The 18,707-nt window shown below is 37.7% G+C and overlaps 1 protein-coding gene across 1 annotated transcript in view; it reads right to left on the bottom strand.

Annotated features, from left to right (window-relative positions):
- The window catches only part of LOC306771959 (rho GTPase-activating protein 44-like), a gene marked incomplete at its 3' end in the record, with an annotated part of 108,816 nt that overhangs the window by 39,910 nt on the left and 50,199 nt on the right, over window positions 1-18,707 (bottom strand). The window contains exons 2-4 of the mRNA XM_079261326.1: window positions 8,330-8,369; window positions 7,622-7,741; window positions 506-582 (exon numbers count right to left, since the gene is read on the bottom strand). Of these exons, the coding sequence (XP_079117452.1) occupies window positions 506-582; window positions 7,622-7,741; window positions 8,330-8,369 (237 nt within the window). The remainder of the gene's footprint in view (window positions 1-505; window positions 583-7,621; window positions 7,742-8,329; window positions 8,370-18,707) is intronic.

Here is an 18,707-nt window from a genome sequence, read left to right as displayed (position 1 = left end):
AAGAAGCACTGCCTACTTTGGCAGATTTTTGCCCTTAATCCAAAATGCATCCTACCTCTACTCTGAGCTCTATCTAATGAGGGAAAGTCAATCTGATGTTGACTTTTGTCTCATCTCCCTCTCAAAATGGCCAGTGTGTAAAAGGTACATAAAAGATAAAGAAAATCTTGATTCTCTGCTCTCTAGATTCTCTGCTATGTTTGGATCACTATCCTGTTTCATGACCTGATTTCAGCCTAGTTTTTGCTGTCATTCAGAGTCATAGTCGATGCCTGGAAGGTGTCCAGGTCCTGTGGCTGTAAAATAAACTTAAATTCTCAGCCCCACATACGATATGAGATATTTGTGCTGATATTCTGATATACCGCAGCTCTCCTGCAAGTTTTTATTCCCACAGCTTTATCATTTAAAAAACTCCTTGACTACTTCACAAGTATGTAATACAAACATGAAGCAGGCTTGAGTGTGTGTGTGTGTGTGTGTGTGTGTGTGTGTGTGTGCTCACCCCAATAGTGACTCGTCTCCGAGCACAGCTGCCCCCTCCACCATACATTGTGCGAGTGTTGTGAGAGGAAGCTTCTTCTGTGCAGAAACGAGCAGAAACACTCAATGAGTCAGCCAATGTGTCATTCATCTCTGAAAACTGTGATTAACACATGAAGCAAATCCCCCACACACTCTAACATACACAAACACACACAATTCAGCACAATAGCATAGGCAACACACACTATCTGCATCTTAAGCCCCTGTGAGAAATATTAAGCTTTACATTTCTTTGCAGTTCCGCATTAGTTTATTATTTAATGCTAATTATTAAATCAAAATCCTTCACATGCAGTTGTGAGATTAAGCATCAAAAGGAACAACTGGAAGACAATTTCCCTCTTATATCCTTAATATAGTAGATAACTGAGCTTGGGGTGTCATAGAGCTTAGTAGTCATAGTAGTAGTAGTAGTAGTAGTACTAGTCGTATTAGTAATAGTCGTAGTAGTAGTAGTAGTAGTTAATAGTAGTAGTAGTAGTAGTAGTAGTAGTAGTAGTAGTAGTAGTAGTGGTAGTAGTAGTAGTAGTTAATAGTAGTAGCAGTAGTAGTAGTAATAGTCGTAGTAGTAGTAGTAGTAGTAGTAGTAGTAGTAGTAGTAGTAGTGGTAGTAGTAGTAGTTAATAGTAGTAGTAGTAGTAGTTGTAGTTAATAGTAGTAGTAGTAGTATTAGTAATAGTCGTAGTAGTAGTAGTAGTAGTAGTAGTAATAGTCATAGTAGTAGTAGTAGTAGTAGTTAATAGTAGTAGCAGTAGTATTAGTAATAGTCGTAGTAGTAGTAGTAGTAGTAATAATAGTCGTAGTAGTAGTAGTTAATAGTAGTAGCAGTAGTAGTAGTAATAGTCGTAGTAGTAGTAGTAGTAGTAGTGGTAGTAGTAGTAGTTAATAGTAGTAGTAGTAGTAGTTGTAGTTAATAGTAGTAGTTAATAGCAGTAGTAGTAGTAGTAGTAGTTAACAGTAGTAGTAGTAGTAGTTAATAGTAGTAGTAGTAGTAGTAGTAGTAGTTAATAGCAGTAGTAGTAGTAGTAGTAGTAGTAGTAGTTAATAGTAGTAGTAGTAGTAGTAGTAGTGGTAGTAGTGGTAGTTAATAGTAGTAGTAGTAGTAGTAGTAGTAGTAGTAGTAGTAGTAGTGGTAGTAGTAGTAGTTAATAGTAGTAGTAGTAGTAGTAGTGGTAGTAGTAGTAGTTAATAGTAGTAGTAGTAGTAGTAGTAGTAATGGTAGTAGTAGTAGTTAATAGTAGTAGTAGTAGTAGTTGTAGTTAATAGTAGTAGTAGTAGTAGTAGTAGTAGTGGTAGTAGTAGTAGTTAATAGTAGTAGTAGTAGTAGTTGTAGTTAATAGTAGTAGTTAATAGCAGTAGTAGTAGTAGTAGTAGTAGTAGTTAATAGCAGTAGTAGTAGTAGTAGTAGTAGTAGTAGTAGTAGTGGTTAATAGTAGTAGTAGTAGTTAATAGTAGTAGTAGTAGTAGTAGTAGTAGTAGTAGTTAATAGCAGTAGTAGTAGTAGTGGTAGTAGTAGTAGTGGTTAATAGTAGTAGTAGTAATAGTCGTAGTAGTAGTAGTAGTAGTTAATAGTAGTAGCAGTAGTAGTAGTAGTAGTTAATAGTAGTAGTAGTAGTTAATAGTAGTAGTAGTAGTAGTAGTTGTAGTTAATAGTAGTAGTTAATAGCAGTAGTAGTAGTAGTTAATAGTAGTAGTAGTTAATAGTAGTAGTAGTAGTAGTAGTAGTTAATAGTAGTAGTAGTAGTAGTAGTAGTACTAGTCGTATTAGTAATAGTCGTAGTAGTAGTAGTAGTAGTTAATAGTAGTAGTAGTAGTAGTAGTATTAGTAATAGTCGTAGTAGTAGTAGTAGTAGTAATAGTCGTAGTAGTAGTAGTAGTAGTAGTTAATAGTAGTAGTAGTAGTATTAGTAATAGTCGTAGTAGTAGTAGTAGTAGTAGTAGTAGTAGTGGTAGTAGTAGTAGTTAATAGTAGTAGCAGTAGTAGTAGTAATAGTCGTAGTAGTAGTAGTAGTAGTAGTAGTAGTAGTAGTTAATAGTAGTAGTAGTAGTATTAGTAATAGTCGTAGTAGTAGTAGTAGTAGTAGTAGTTAATAGTAGTAGTAGTAGTAGTAGTTGTAGTTAATAGTAGTAGTTAATAGCAGTAGTAGTAGTAGTAGTAGTAGTTAATAGTAATAGTAGTAGTTAATAGTAGTAGTAGTAGTAGTAGTTAATAGCAGTAGTAGTAGTAGTAGTAGTAGTAGTAGTAGTGGTTAATAGTAGTAGTAGTAGTAGTAGTAGTAGTTAATAGTAGTAGTAGTAGTTAATAGTAGTAGTAGTAGTAGTTGTAGTTAATAGTAGTAGTTAATAGCAGTAGTAGTAGTAGTTAATAGTAGTAGTAGTTAATAGTAGTAGTAGTAGTAGTAGTAGTAGTAGTTAATAGTAGTAGCAGTAGTAGTAGTAGTAGTTAATAGTAGTAGTAGTAGTTAATAGTAGTAGTAGTAGTAGTAGTAGTTGTAGTTAATAGTAGTAGTTAATAGCAGTAGTAGTAGTAGTTAATAGTAGTAGTAGTTAATAGTAGTAGTAGTAGTAGTAGTAGTTAATAGTAGTAGTAGTAGTACTAGTCGTATTAGTAATAGTCGTAGTAGTAGTAGTAGTAGTTAATAGTAGTAGTAGTAGTAGTAGTATTAGTAATAGTCGTAGTAGTAGTAGTAGTAGTAGTAGTAATAGTCGTAGTAGTAGTAGTAGTAGTAGTTAATAGTAGTAGTAGTAGTATTAGTAATAGTCGTAGTAGTAGTAGTAGTAGTAGTAGTAGTAGTGGTAGTAGTAGTAGTTAATAGTAGTAGCAGTAGTAGTAGTAATAGTCGTAGTAGTAGTAGTAGTAGTAGTAGTAGTGGTAGTAGTAGTAGTTAATAGTAGTAGTAGTAGTATTAGTAATAGTCGTAGTAGTAGTAGTAGTAGTAGTAGTAATAGTCGTAGTAGTAGTAGTAGTTAATAGTAGTAGCAGTAGTATTAGTAATAGTCGTAGTAGTAGTAGTAGTAGTAGTAATAATAGTCGTAGTAGTAGTAGTAGTAGTTAATAGTCGTAGCAGTAGTAGTAGTAATAGTCGTAGTAGTAGTAGTAGTAGTAGTAGTAGTAGTAGTGGTAGTAGTAGTAGTTAATAGTAGTAGTAGTAGTAGTTGTAGTTAATAGTAGTAGTTAATAGCAGTAGTAGTAGTAGTAGTAGTAGTTAACAGTAGTAGTAGTAGTAGTAGTAGTTAATAGTAGTAGTAGTAGTAGTAGTAGTTAATAGCAGTAGCAGTAGTAGTAGTAGTAGTAGTTAATAGTAGTAGTAGTAGTAGTAGTAGTAGTGGTAGTAGTAGTAGTTAATAGTAGTAGTAGTAGTAGTAGTAGTAGTGGTAGTAGTAGTAGTAGTGGTAGTAGTAGTAGTTAATAGTAGTAGTAGTAGTAGTAGTGGTAGTAGTAGTAGTTAATAGTAGTAGTAGTAGTGGTAGTAGTAGTAGTTAATAGTAGTTGTAGTAGTAGTAGTTGTAGTTAGTAGTAGTAGTAGTAGTAGTAGTAGTGGTAGTAGTAGTAGTTAATAGTAGTAGTAGTAGTAGTTGTAGTTAATAGTAGTAGTTAATAGCAGTAGTAGTAGTAGTAGTAGTAGTAGTTAATAGTAATAGTAGTGGTTAATAGTAGTAGTAGTAGTAGTAGTAGTAGTAGTAGCAGTAGTAGTAGTAGTAGTAGTTAATAGTAGTAGTAGTAGTAGTAGTAGTAGTTAATAGTAGTAGTAGTAGTAGTAATAGTTAATAGTCGTAGTAGTAGTAGTAGTGGTAGTAGTTAATAGTAGTAGTAGTAGTAGTAGTAGTGGTAGTAGTAGTAGTAGTAGTGGTAGTAGTAGTAGTTACTAGTAGTAGTAGTAGTAGTTGTAGTTAATAGTAGTAGTAGTAGTGGTAGTAGTAGTAGTTACTAGTAGTAGTAGTAGTAGTTGTAGTTAATAGTAGTAGTAGTAGTAGTAGTTAATAGTAGTAGTAGTAGTAGTAGTTGTAGTTAATAGTAGTAGTTAATAGCAGTAGTAGTAGTAGTAGTTAATAGTAATAGTAGTAGTTAATAGTAGTAGTAGTAGTAGTAGTTAATAGCAGTAGTAGTAGTAGTAGTAGTAGTAGTAGTAGTGGTTAATAGTAGTAGTAGTAGTAGTTAATAGTAGTAGTAGTAGTTAATAGTAGTAGTAGTAGTAGTTGTAGTTAATAGTAGTAGTTAATAGCAGTAGTAGTAGTAGTTAATAGTAGTAGTAGTTAATAGTAGTAGTAGTAGTAGTAGTAGTAGTAGTTAATAGTAGTAGTAGTAGTAGTAGTAATAGTTAATAGTCGTAGTAGTAGTAGTAGTAGTTAATAGTAGTAGTAGCAGTAGTAGTAGTAGTAGCAGTAGTAGTAGTAGTAGTAGTAGTAGTAATAGTTAATAGTAGTAGTAGTAGTTAATAGTAGTAGTAGCAGTAGTAGTAGTAGTAGTAGTTAATAGTAGTAGTAGTTAATAGTAGTAGTAGTAGTAGTAGTAGTAGTAGTAGTAGTTAATAGTAGTAGTAGCAGTAGTAGTAGTAGTTAATAGTAGTAGTAGTTAATAGTAGTAGTAGTTAATAGTAGTAGTAGTAGTAGTAGTAGTAGTAGTAGCAGCAGTAGTAGTAGTGGTATAAAATAAGTGTGTCCTTCCTCCCACTCCTTTCTGGATATGTAAAATGAAAATGTAGTTGCCCGTTATGTATGCTTTATTTATGTATTTCTATTTATGTCTGTCCGTCAATAATCTGTTGTCAGTGGTATGCTTATTTTAGGCCTCCTGTCCTGCCTGCTCTGACTTTTTGTTTAAATATGTCTGCTACTCGTTTTATTGGCCAGAATGTGCCTTTATTGCACTGCTCTTCTGCTTGTTATGACTGAAAACCTGTATTAATTAGTCACACCAGGATGTTGATGTAATTTTATTTCAGCTGAATTTCTCAAAAGCCACTTCATGGATTTAAAAATGACAAAAAAAAACACAAATTGTTGACATGCATGTGAATATAGCAGTAAAAATTGCACCCTACTGTTGATTTTTATTAAGTATCAAAATGATGATGACAGCTGTGACTGACCCTCCAGTTAGGTCCATCTTCAGTAAATACAAAACACATTAATCAGAATAAATAGATAAGATAAAAAAAATAAAATTAAAAAAAATCTGATTAACAAGAATCTGATTTTCTGCAGGACAAGTTAGAAAAAATACAAAACGATCTGAACTGCAGGCAGCAAAACTAAAAGTACTTATCTCCAGCTGACATTGGAAACGCTGTAAGGAAGTAATGGAACAGGTTTGGTTGGCTCTGAACAAGTTTCTGTGTGCTGGGAGGTTTAAAAGGTCTTTCTTAGCAGTTTCTTTTGAGGGTGTTTCCACATACTGTGTCCTGTTTGTGCTGAAAGCTTCTCATGTAAATATCACAGATCTGAGCAGCACAGCCAGGAGATAAAAACCCTGTCAGGACAAGCAAATGACATAACTGAAGGATTTCAGCCATTTTATATATTACTGTCTACATCACATGACTTTTAGTGCTGCACCCTTTATTTAATCAGTGGTGCGTGCAGGGTTGGCCTGGCGGAAGGTTATCATGTCCTATCTGAAGATTTTTTTTATGTCTTACTATATTAATGAGAAAGAAAAAGTCAGTGTTAAGAGTTATTCAGCAGCTTTTTAAAACAGATGTGTCAGCCAAAATACATCAGCAATACAGAAAAGACACATCTGGATTTATCCAAATGGTGAAACTTCTGTTTCAGTGTCATAAACTGGTGTCATTTATTCCCACCATGGAGAAAAGCCCGAAATACAACTACAGGAATATAACTGCTTCAAACAAGAGGCTACAGCTTTATGTTCAGGCTATCTGGCTGTCTGAACCGCCAGCGATGCAAGTGGCAAACTTTTCCTTCTCATCCTGCTAAAGGTCATGACCTCATTTTCTAATACATAAACCACAATTAAAAACAACCAAAATAGCTAGTTAGCTAACAGACTAGCACTTCAGATAAAAAGGTTTTAATCCAGAATAGTTATACTGCAAATTATGGCCTTTTTTTTAACATCTTAAAGAGAGCTGCAGAATTGCTGAAGTGCATTGTAGGCTTGCACATGACCGACGTGATAGCATGTGCTCTAATCCAGTGTTTATCAACCTTTTTTGAGGCAAGGCACACTTTTTTGCACTAAAAAATAAAAAAAAATCACAAGGCACATCACAAACCAAACTTTTTCTTTTAAAAAAAAAAGTCCACATTAATAATATAAAGTCCATCTTGTCAAAGCCTCTTGAGTAGAAATCAGATAAACACAAGAAGAAGGAACTTTATTTTCTTTCACTGGGGTATGTTTGAATGAACACAGAGCTGCTTTTTAGACCAATTAGGGGAAATTGGCTAATTTCTCAGGGCACACCTGATGATCTCTCACGGTACAGTGGTTGAAAAACACTGCTCTAATCCAAGTAACACAGAATGTAGCATGTTTTTGGCATGCGTTATGAAATCATCCGTGGTTTGTTAAAGATGCTTCTATCACACAGCAGTTAACATTAAAGTATGAAGTAATGCAGCTCTGAATGTGCACCTGCTCTTAGACTCATCTTGGGACATATATTTTTAGGATATGCTGTTTATTTGTTTGCTAAGTAAATGTTTAATCTTTGGATTGATCTTTTTTTGTGCATGAATATATGGCCGCAAAGCCACCAGTAAAAGTAAATCTGCTACAATTTCAGCAGCTCTGGTAATCTCTCAAATGCAGCTTTACTTCTTCTTTTCTTTTGTTTTTTTTTTAGATCAAAGTTTGCATGATGAATTTTTTTCACATGAGGACAACATGGTTCTCAGCATTTTCTGTACATTTTCTTTACATGACAACACATCCAGTAACTCTAGCAGTTAAGACGTGAACTCATGTTGATAATAAATGTGATTTAGCTGTGAGTGACCTTTTAATGCTGTAGGTTTATAATCTGAAACTGTAAAAGAAAATCCCACGCAACGTAAAACAAAACTTTTGAAGAAGATCTGCATGTCTTTTTCATCTCCTTTTCCTCACCGAGGGGGACCTGACAGACTTCTTGTCCACGTCGACGCCCTGTTGGCCCTGCAGACAGGCGGTCAGCTTCTTGTGTGTGCTGTGAGAAACCTGCTTGACCAGCTCCAGACGTTTTTCCACCTGAAACCCACGCAAAACATAACAAAATGAACATTTTCTGCACACATGCTGCACACTGCAGCTTTAACACGTCTAGTGCACAGATGTCAGGAAAGACACCACTGTCAGTTACAGACGTGCACATGCAGGCAGTAAAAGCCTCAAGATAAAAGAGACTTGCATTTAAAAAAAAAAAACCACAAACTCTGCAGCTGTTTGCTTGAAAAAATGACGGTCGTATTAACAGTTCCGGTGAGACAAACATAAATTACCTGTTGTGCTTAAATGCCTCACATTTCTTTATTAAACTAACTAACTGGAACTGATGGTGACGGTGTCATAAACCTGATCAACTGCAATACTGCACCCCAGATCGATCAGCGGGGGTGTTCAGTCTCGTGTCTTGCTAAGAACTTCGCTTTCAGCGCTCATTAAAACTGCCTGAAGGCAGTTCGGAGAGCCATTTGGAAAAGTTATTTCATCCACACCGTTAATACTTCACACCGTTAATGATTTTTCCTGCGAGAGTTCGCGAAGATCACAGTGATGAATACTGAGGATGAACGTTCATACACACACACACACACACTGATAAAGTCTCATTAGTACCTGCAATAGGTCGTCACTCAATACTTCTGTTTTTTCAGCTCTGAAAGAGAAAGAGGACAGAGAACGGGGTGTTAGGGCGATGAAGGGAAAATTACATAACTCCTTTCTGTGGGAACTTGGCAACTTTTGCAACATACCAATCAGTCAGTTTAATTACATCATTTGCTGAACTTCTGTGCAGGAAATAAATAATCCTTGGGTAGCCTAGAGCTAATCACATAAGAGGAATGTTTTTATTTCAGTGGTGTCACAAGGCTCAGGCTGATGTAGAAATAATAGAAAATGTGAATTTTAGCCTTCAGGAAAAACTCAAAGTTTGATAACATTTTGTGTTTATGAGTTGAAAATGTATTTTTGTTCTGTTCAAACTCAGAAATGTGACAAATACTTTGACATAAAGCTGAAACGATGCTGTTTGTGAGTGTTACGTCCCTCTGCGTCGCCTTGCAGTGATGCTGTGAAGGAGTCTTTGGGCGGAGCGTCGACTAAAAGTTTTAAAAACCGCGATTCATCGTAGAAATTTTTGGTGAAGAGCAGAAGAAAGCAAACCTGTGTAAATATATTTTAAAAGCATAAATACAACATTTCAACACATTCATTGGCAATAAGGTGAGGTGACCATTTTCTGTTTGATATCAGCCAATCAGATCATTGTGGAGGAATTTTGCTCCACTGTTCATTTATAACTTGGTTTCAGATCATTGGGATTTGCAGCTTTTGTTCATGAATCGCAGTCTTGAAGAAGCACTGCCTACTTTGGCTGATTTTCGACTTCAATCCAGCATCCATAACGCATCCTACCTCTACTCTGAGTTCTATCTAATGAGGAAAAGTCAATCTGATGTTGACTTCTGCCTGATTTCTCTCTCAAAATGGCCAGTGTGTTGATACCCAGTTGCTAGCATGTGTTAAAGGTACATAAAATAAAACTCAGCTGTAACCTCGGGATGCTGGCGGGCAACAACGTCAGGATTGTGCATCATGAATGTCACTGTGCCATCAAAACACATCTGAAATGAAAACCTTTACGGTCAAAACGTTACATAGCTCTACTTGAAGGTCCCACCATGCCATTTCAATTATGTTGAAGTTTGTAATGGAAAATCTTGATTCTCTGTTCTCTAGATTTTCTGCTGTGTTTGGGATCACTATCCTGTTTCATGACCTGATTTCAGTCTACTTTTTGCCGTCATACAGATGGTTTTACATTTAACTCCAGAATACTTTGGTAAACAGGAGAGTTCATAGTCTATGCCTGTCTCAGCCCCACATACAGCTGGTGTGAGATGTTTGTACTGATATTCTGTGTTTGGTTTCTTCCACTCTGTGATCTGGTTATTGTTCCAGCAGTCTTGTAGTTTCTTCAGTTGCAGCTTTACAAACCCAAACGATACTTCCATGAAGAGAAGATTCTGTTTCCTGCAACCTTTCTAAACAAGCCAAACTGTCTTGTTCTAATTATACTGTCATGCACTTTAACATTTAACATGCTAACTGAGGCCTGTGGAGTCCGAGAGGTACAGCGGCTGGCTGTTTAGCTGTTTTTCTGATCACTGGAGAGTCTGTTGGGCAGAATTCACTTCAACTTAAACGTTCCCCCAAAGACCTTTCTCTCTGTAGAATTATAGACAAAATAATTTGCGATTGGACTTATGAAACTTCCCAGAATGATATGCAGCAACATTTGCTTCTCTAATAACATTGCTGATGTCCTTCATCCTTAACATTGTGCAACACCTGGAAGCTGCAGAGCAGCAAACTGAGAAAACTTGCTAAGAGAAGCTCATGCTAATGAGGATTTATTAATAAAGGTGATATGATTAACAGCATCTGGCTAACAGTTACCTTCTTAATTCCAGCACAAGCAAGAAAAAGGACTTTTTCATGCAAGGCTTTTAGCGTTTGCTAAATCATGAGAGTGTAATAGTCATGTGTTGCTGATCTGCAGTTTTATTTGTCTAAATTTAAACCTGGGAGAGGCCAGCGAAGTGAGAGAAGGTAGACTTTTCTTTGTATGTAGAAACCAAGTAAAACACTACAAATGGTGATCATTAACGTTTGGAGCACAGCTTGCAATCCCAGGCTCATTTTATCATGATGAAACACACACGTACAAAAATCTAACAGAAATCTCAGAAATCAATAGCATCCACCCTACAGCTGTGATTTCTCCCTGGATCACGAGGTCCTTCTGGCCATAAAAAAAAAAACATACGATAAATATCAACTTCCAGTCACACCCAAACCTTGAGGCCGATGTACAGAAAACAAACTGTTCCAGCAGTGTTGACCGGCTGCTGTTCTGCCTTCAGCAAAGCAACTTGACCTCAATTGGAGTTGATATCACAGCCTGTAAGGCCATGAAGGAAGCGCAGCTTCAGAAGGGGAAAAGTGATCCCTGGAGTGTCATCGCCCTTTAGAGAACATTACAATAATAACTGAGCTGAATGTGATGGATAATGTCAAGCTTTATACGTCGGAAAAGACCATAAATGCATTCTAGAAAACACACAGGAGCTCTGTCGGCCACATTCAGCTGCAACAATGCGTTTTATCTTCTGTAATCATGGGGAAACAGAAGGAGAATTTACATGAAGCTACAGGAGCCTGGAAGCAACATCAGACTTCAAATTACTCCTACTACACGTACAATGCTGACACCACTTTACAACAACATGTCTTTCTTCCTGGACAGTTTTGTGAAATATTTCTGCGCTCCTGCTAAATTCACCTGGTCAAGCTTTGGCTGAATCCAGTATTTACATCGTGTACATTTCAGTACCATCAGTGACAACAATCAACTTTTTATTGAAATTTTGGTAAAATAGGAACAGCAAAGCCAAGTAAAGATTCAATTTAATCTATTTTTCTCCTTTTTAAACTAGCATTTTTAAAGCATGTTCTGAATTTTTCAACTTCAAAGGGGTGCTATGGTGGTATTTTAAGTTTTCTGAGCTTTCTACAGTGTTACAGTGTTGAATCCTCATCAGACATGTGAGCAACACTATTTTTTATCACCTAAACGCATGTTTGAGTTTGAGTTCCAGCACGCTCTCCGTTCGGTTTCCATGGCGACAAAAAACGCGTCGTTTTAGAGTTTTTTCTACCTGGAAATCCTTGTGACGTCCCGGGGGATAAGGTTCGGTGATTGGTTCCCTTCTACTGGTTAACAAGGACATGTACAAATACATCAGGCGGGTGGAAAACGTGGGATAAAGTTATTTCCAACGATGGCTGGTGAGTTTACCAAAGAGAGACATCCTGCTGCATTCGTTGCTGTGGGTTGCTGTTTTCCACTTCGTTTTCAGGGTCTGATTCAGGTTCCAACATGTAGGGCTGTATGCTATGTGTTGACATTGTATTTTTTTTTTTTATGGAGTTCATATTAGCCTAATCCTTCTGTTTATGAGATGTTACAATGACGGCGAAAGCAGGTGCGGTGCGCGCTCCCAATGTAGCGCAGTGGCGGGAGGCGGGGCTTAATGCGGAAGAGTCTCGATCCACTCGTTTTGCCCGCGGGCTGATCTAACAGCCTACGGAGAGGGTCAGTCTGAAGTAAATAAAGCCATTTGTGACAATAATTCGATCAATCCCAGTCCTTCTGGTCTCAGAAATAAAAATAAATTAGCCTGAAATGCACATAATAGTTCCACTTTAAGCAAAATAACAAGTCTACAGGTGTAGTCATTAAAAATTTCCCTACAAGAGTGCGGCAAAAACTAGCATATTATTAGAAACAAACATGCCAGTCAGAAGAACTATTCAAAGATCCTTTTTTCTGTTCATGTTGTACCAGCAATGCTGTCGTTCTAGTTAACAAACCACTAATACTGCAGAGCACAGTAGCTGTTAAAGAGTTAACAACGGTATCGTCTGTAAACACAAGGACAGACAACACGGCAAGGAGAGAAAACAGAAGCATCTGCAGTAAAACTATGAACAGCAGATTTTTCTCACATGGATACTGCATCGTTCTTAATGCCTGCTCTGATCTTGCTCCACACATTGATTGTACATCAAGCATCGTGTTTTACAAAAGCATCTGTAACCATCAAGACTCTCTCAAGTGCAATATAATGCCCACAGATGAAACATGAGTGATATCTGATTTCATGCAAGTCTGAGGAACTTTATGAGGTCTTACGAAAAGAATCAGAGCAATGGCAGTTTTGCAAGGAGACATGCAGGTTTTATTTGTCACATATGTGTCATAAAATACATCTGCACCTTTTTTTAAGATCTGCAGACAATATTTGGTTGAATGACAAAACAGCATCCGAAAACATCTAACTATACAGACACCATCTCCTCCCTGCGTTTTCTTTCTGTCGCTGATTTTTATCAACTCTGATGTTATTCTGCTGCAAACAACTTTCCGCAGCTGTTTATCACTTCTGTTGTTAAAGATAAGACTGAATCTCCCGAGGGAAGCTTCTTTAATCCCTGGGTGGAAGAAGCATATTGCTTAGCGAGACGCTCGAGCTTCATGAGGTTTGATAGTCGTCAATGAACAGCCGTCAAGTTGACTTTGTTAAAGTTCTGGGTTGTTCCTCAGGCGAAAACAGATTTATTTTAATCAAAAGGTCCAGTTTAAGGCCAGCAAGCGGTTTCCGAGTCTGGTTTGGTTGACTCTGAATGAATAATGTTTAAAGCTATAAATGTGTCTCTAAAACCCCTCCCGCTGATGTATGTTGTTGCCTAATCAGCTTTATCAAAACAGATATTGGGTTCATTTCACAAAGAGATCATATGATGCTCATTTCCATCATCAGATTTACTGTCTGTATCTCCTGTCAATAGTTTTTGTGATTTAAGTTCCCCCTCACAAGAAGTCCTCTGATTGGCCAGCTAACCAAGAGGAACTGGTTGCTATAGAAAACCCTAGACTCTGTAGTGCCATGTTTTACCAACAGGTGCAAGTTGGTACAAGTGTTTCTTTACATTTACAAAGGCAAAAATAAAACTGAAGTGTTCCACAATAGCCTACTTTTTCAGGACCCTTCCAGTGGCGTACCAGTCCTATTGATCTGACCCAGAATGGTGGAGCTTGACACATTGCAACCAGTTGATTGATCTAAATAATCACTTTCTGTGCGTCTTGGCACTAAGAATAAAGTGGCAACAGCATTTTGTTTAAATAAGCTTTGTATTTTATTTGATACCACATGAAGAAATACCACAATGTGTTGGATGTCGGACACTCTTACCCATCGTTTCCGCGTCACGTTCTTCTTTATAATTCAAGGAATGTGTTTCACCTCTATGACACATCTATTACTATCTGTGTGGCGCGCCTCCTACCAGGTCAGGGTTAGGGTTGGGAGAAACACAACAGAGATCCAAGGTCACCGTTCCATACCGAGCCAGGTCCCTTAGTGGCCACCAGCTTCAAGGTGTGGGACGCAGATTAAACTTGATATTCACCTGTTTCAGTCAGAACAGAGTGCTAAAAGATACTACAGCATAAGCTGAAATAAACAAAGCACATATGTCAGCACTACGTGTTCAAATTTGCTCTCACCTAACTTGCATCATGACAATATTCTCCAAGTTAACGAGTTGTCTGTATTTAGACTGCAGTGAAGCACAAAGATGATGGAAACACTGGTTTTGTTAGGACTGCCTGCCCATGCGACCTCGCTGTGTATCTGATTACTTACTAGGTAATTGTTCAGCCATCTATCTTTTCTGAAGTTCAGAAAATAAGAAGCTTACTAAAATGGAAAATAAATAATAATAACAACACAAAAACTATAAAAACATGACTTGTTGATGAAGAGAAAACCTACAACATTGCACTGCAGTTAGTAGAGGATCTGACCAAGTTAACACCTCATACTGGGTTACGGTATGTCACACCGAAACGTCTTGGATTTAATTTGTAAAAAAGTCAACAGATAAGACAGTCAGTGAACAACTCAGAAAACCATAACTAGGAAGTAAAAACAGATCAATGCATGTATGAAACATATGCTTTGTGCAGAGCCTCAGTGATACAGAAAGTTCAGGATCACCCGCCGCATGTTTCAGTTTGCAACCAGTTTGGAGGTGTATTACAGCCAACTGGTGTGTTGACGGATACACAGCTGGTCCCATAGATGGATCAACTGAAAATACCTCATGCCTATCACCATAATTAATGTCAAGTTAATCGTGAGATTGTTGTAACGTCCAGCCCAAGTATCCTCATGTTGCACTGGCATTTATGCATCTCTGGTAGGACATTCCCACCATAAGAAAGTACCTTTCCTCACAATATTAATAACTTTCATACCAGTTTTGTTTTAGTATAAACAAGTTTAGCTGTTTGCCTTCCATAGTGTAGTTTAGATGAGGCAATGTGCTCAGTGGGCACCTCCCATATCCTCAGAGCAGCATGCACAAACCATTATCATATGACTTTGAAGCATATTTTATAAACTTAGTGACAAATTTAATAAACCAAATATGGCCAAGTAGTTAATAACATTTTAAACTTAACAACCTTGACAACATGGTTTCTTATGTGTGTATTACATTGAAATGTGTCACTATCTTGGTCCCAAATGTTTGCAGCATACACACTTTAAAGCATAAAGCATCATCCCAAACCTTTCAAAATACACAAATAAACACATTTTCAAAAAGCCCTCCTCCTTTCTGACCAAACTGAAGCACCACACCAATGAAGCTACTTTACTTTTCACACAGCACCAACAATCCAGCCATTGTTACTATTTACTGCCACAAACAGATTTCTCTGCAATTCAGTCCAACTGAAAACAGCGCTGAGGCCACCCTGCTGTGGTCGAGTGGACTTACATAGTAGTGCTGTTCCTGCGTGAGGATCTAGTCCTGTTGATGTGCAGCTTTCTCTTCCACATCCCCACTGCTAACAGGCAGTAAACCACCTGTTTTCAGGCAGAAGCCCAGTGACAGTAACCAGTACAAAAAAAAAAAAGGAAAGCAGAGTAAGAGAAAGAAGAGAAGAAGCAGAGAGAGTGAATGGGCGAGGGAAGGAGGGAGGGGAATTGCAGTCTGAAGAATAAGACCTGACAATCTGGTCCTTTCACTATGCCTCCCAACCACCACTCTTTTTTTTTTTGCAACCCATTTCAACAGGTTAGGCTGCAAAAATATACAGAAAACATGTTTATGATGACACCTGGAATAAAGGAAGCAAAATGAGATCTGGGACAGTGGTTAGATTTTAACGTTGACTATTGTGTTTAGATTGAAAGATTATTGATCCGTCTGACGCAACAGCTGGCTTTGGGAGTGCAATGAACCAGTTGCTAACATAACAGGCTTTAAAACTGGCTACGGAAAGAGGCCCGGTCTGTTAGAGAGTATTCGCAGAACCAGAGTTTCACGCTGTAATAGTAGCCAGCAAAGCTAGCTAAAGCAGTATCCAGCGAAGCTTGGTAGCTGAAATAAGTTGGGATATATTAGATTAATATTTGTTCTGTTATGAAGTTATATTCTGTTTGAAATCAGTGTTAAAACTAGCAAAATTAGACACGTTACGTAAATAGGTAAAGGAACCCGCTGCATCTACAGCTCTATATATACACACAACAACCTGTTTTCTCATGACATTAAAACTACTGAACTTTTGCCATTTTCCCCATCATCTGCCCCCTATGGATGCGGTAATTCGGCATTCATCTTGTATCCTATCTGTCTAGTTCCCTCTCTCCAGCCAGCAAAAGACAATCTTATGAGGACCCTTGTTTTGTCCTTTTCTCTCTTTTAATCTTCCTGTTGTTTTTTGCTGAATCAGCAACATTGAGTGTTTAAAACAGCCAGTGTGTTTTCTAGCGTGAAGGAAAACTCTGCTGCAACCTCAAATTGCGTCCCGGATAAAAAAAGAAGTTGAATAGTGTGGTGTCTCAGCCTCAGGACGATGCTAGGCAGTAGCGGCTCCAGAAATGCTCATGACATATGTCACTGTGCCAACGAAAAAGCCGCAACACTGAGTTAAGGTCAGAAAGTTTCATACTGCATCTTTAACAAGTGTGTAATCATCACTGCATTGAATCACATCTGAAAGTTGAGGAAACTCAATTCTTTATGTCTCAAGACTTTTAATTTAAAACAAAACACAAGTTTCTGTGCAGCTGATTCACTTTCATGGTACACTAACGTTGTTTATGCATATTCCCGGAACCAATGTCCTGAAGGTTTTAGAAATTTCCCTGCTGCTGTATAAGTCTGAATCAAGTGTGTTGGAGCAGAGAAACTTCTAAAACCAGCAGGAGATCGGCCTTTGAGGACCAGGACTGAGGATTCCTACTCTAGCCGTTTTGAACTTGATGATTCAGCAAAGAAACCCAAGAAAACATTATCGGATGAACAGAGGAAAACAAGGAGAGAAAATGATTAAGTTTCAACATCAGACTGACTTTTACTGGTTGGACAGAGCTCAGAGTAGAGACAGGATGCAAGACAGATGCCGAATTATCTTTTACTAGCTTCAAGGTGCAGAAATTTACTGTAGTTGTGTCGATTTAAACCTGGGTAGATTTTGATTATAAAAGTCAGAATGAGGATATTCAGCCTCGTAAGCACTGGAAACTGCTGCAAACAGCCAAGCCTCAAGTAGCCACACTGACCTCCAGGTCTTCACGTCACTGTTCACTCAGTTGTCAATCACAATTAGTCCAGTCTGGAGGTGGCTCAGAATATTCATTTACCCTGATCTGTCTCTGACACATTGTGTACAAATACAGGCTTTTTCCTCAGGTTGAAAATCAAGTCAACTGCTAGTTCTGTTGCTCCTCTGGATTAATTTCCTCAACAATAACACAAAATCACAAGAAACATACACTGTTCCTGTCGTGTAAAAACTTCCAGCAAGAGGCCACCACAAATCAGTCATTTGTTCAAAGAAACACACAGATTTATGTTAATGCAAATGAATCCAACATGCCTCTATAGCAAAAGACTATTATTCGTGTTTTTTCCTGCATGACAGTTGTTTGGATTGCATTGTAGATAGATACACACACACACACACACACACACACACACACACACACACACACACACACACACACACACACACACACACACACACACACACACACACACACACACACACACACACACACACAAACAACTCTTCTTTCAGGCATTGGTATGATAGATATGAAGGTTATCACAGTTAAAACAAGCTGCTGTCAGCTGCCATGAAGAGTTTTTCCACCCACAGGATAAAAATCTACAAAATGCTTAGTGACTTTGACCTAACCTTACAGACCTGCATGAATTACATTACATCTGCAAATGTACCTGCAGAACAGATCGTAATAACCTCTACAAGGAAGGCCGATCATTCAGACGTCTTTAGTCTTAACTGTCATGTTCTCCATTACCAGCAGGAGGCAAGATTTGATAATACCACGACCAAACCTTTCCCTGAGGGAAATGAATGTATTATTAACTGTATATTAAAGCTACAGCTGCAGCATAATGTAACTGCAGTGCTGCTGGAGTGTCAGGGAGATTTAATGCAAAAGCAGTTTTACATTGGACAGTGTGAATTTCTTGCACAAACTGACATGATCTTTCTCACTTTCAATCTCCTTTTTAATATATAATGTAAACAAAAATAGCTGGTGCATAAAGAGGAAGAGAGAAACATCGAGTTTTTTCTCTGTTTAAATCACTGGAAATTAAGGAAACGTTATCTCCCATGTCCTAATATGGTCATTTTGTATATATGTTTGATTTATTCTGCCAAACTCAAATGCTGCCAACATTTCTTCTAAGTTTCTATAAATCTGCACGTGTTAGGAAGGGAAAGGTCAACTGTTCATGTTGCGCTGATGTTTCTGCTCAAGGCGTATTTGGTCATCATAACGCAGTGGTAGCTGTGGAAGAGAGAGGCTGAGAAAAACACGGTTCACATTCTAGAAAATTGCTCAGTTTCATTACAAAAAATGGCAACGAGAATTCTGTCTGGACATATTTGCTGAGAAAGGGGGGTGAATAAGGAGCTAAAAACTGCAGAGAAGTGGTTATGCTTGGGTTTGTTAATGAAGATCTGTAATCCTGTTTGCTCTTGCTGCAGCTTTTGTTCATTTTTGACACATCAAGGGCGTTACAGCATCCTAAAGCCTTAGCAGTGCAGTCGGGACTTTACTGCAGCATCAGCTTCTGTCGTCACGCCCGGGATTCCCACTGGCACAGAGAAACTGAGAAAGAAGCACTGAGAGGCAATAAACAATGCAGAGAAGCTTTGCTTTCGGTTAAAAATCTTCAGGAGGTTTCTAAACGGGAGCTGACGCATCAGGGAGAGAGAGAAGACTACTTTCTTGCACAGAGACAAAACTGGTTTTGCTTTTGTAATTTTAAAATGTCAACAGAAGCCTTTGTTTTTGACAGTTCAGAGAAA

Source organism: Telmatherina bonti (genome assembly GCF_933228915.1).
Source record: "Telmatherina bonti genome assembly, chromosome: 21".
Taxonomy (NCBI): domain Eukaryota; kingdom Metazoa; phylum Chordata; class Actinopteri; order Atheriniformes; family Telmatherinidae; genus Telmatherina; species Telmatherina bonti.
This window is presented reverse-complemented; position numbering and strand designations above follow the sequence as displayed.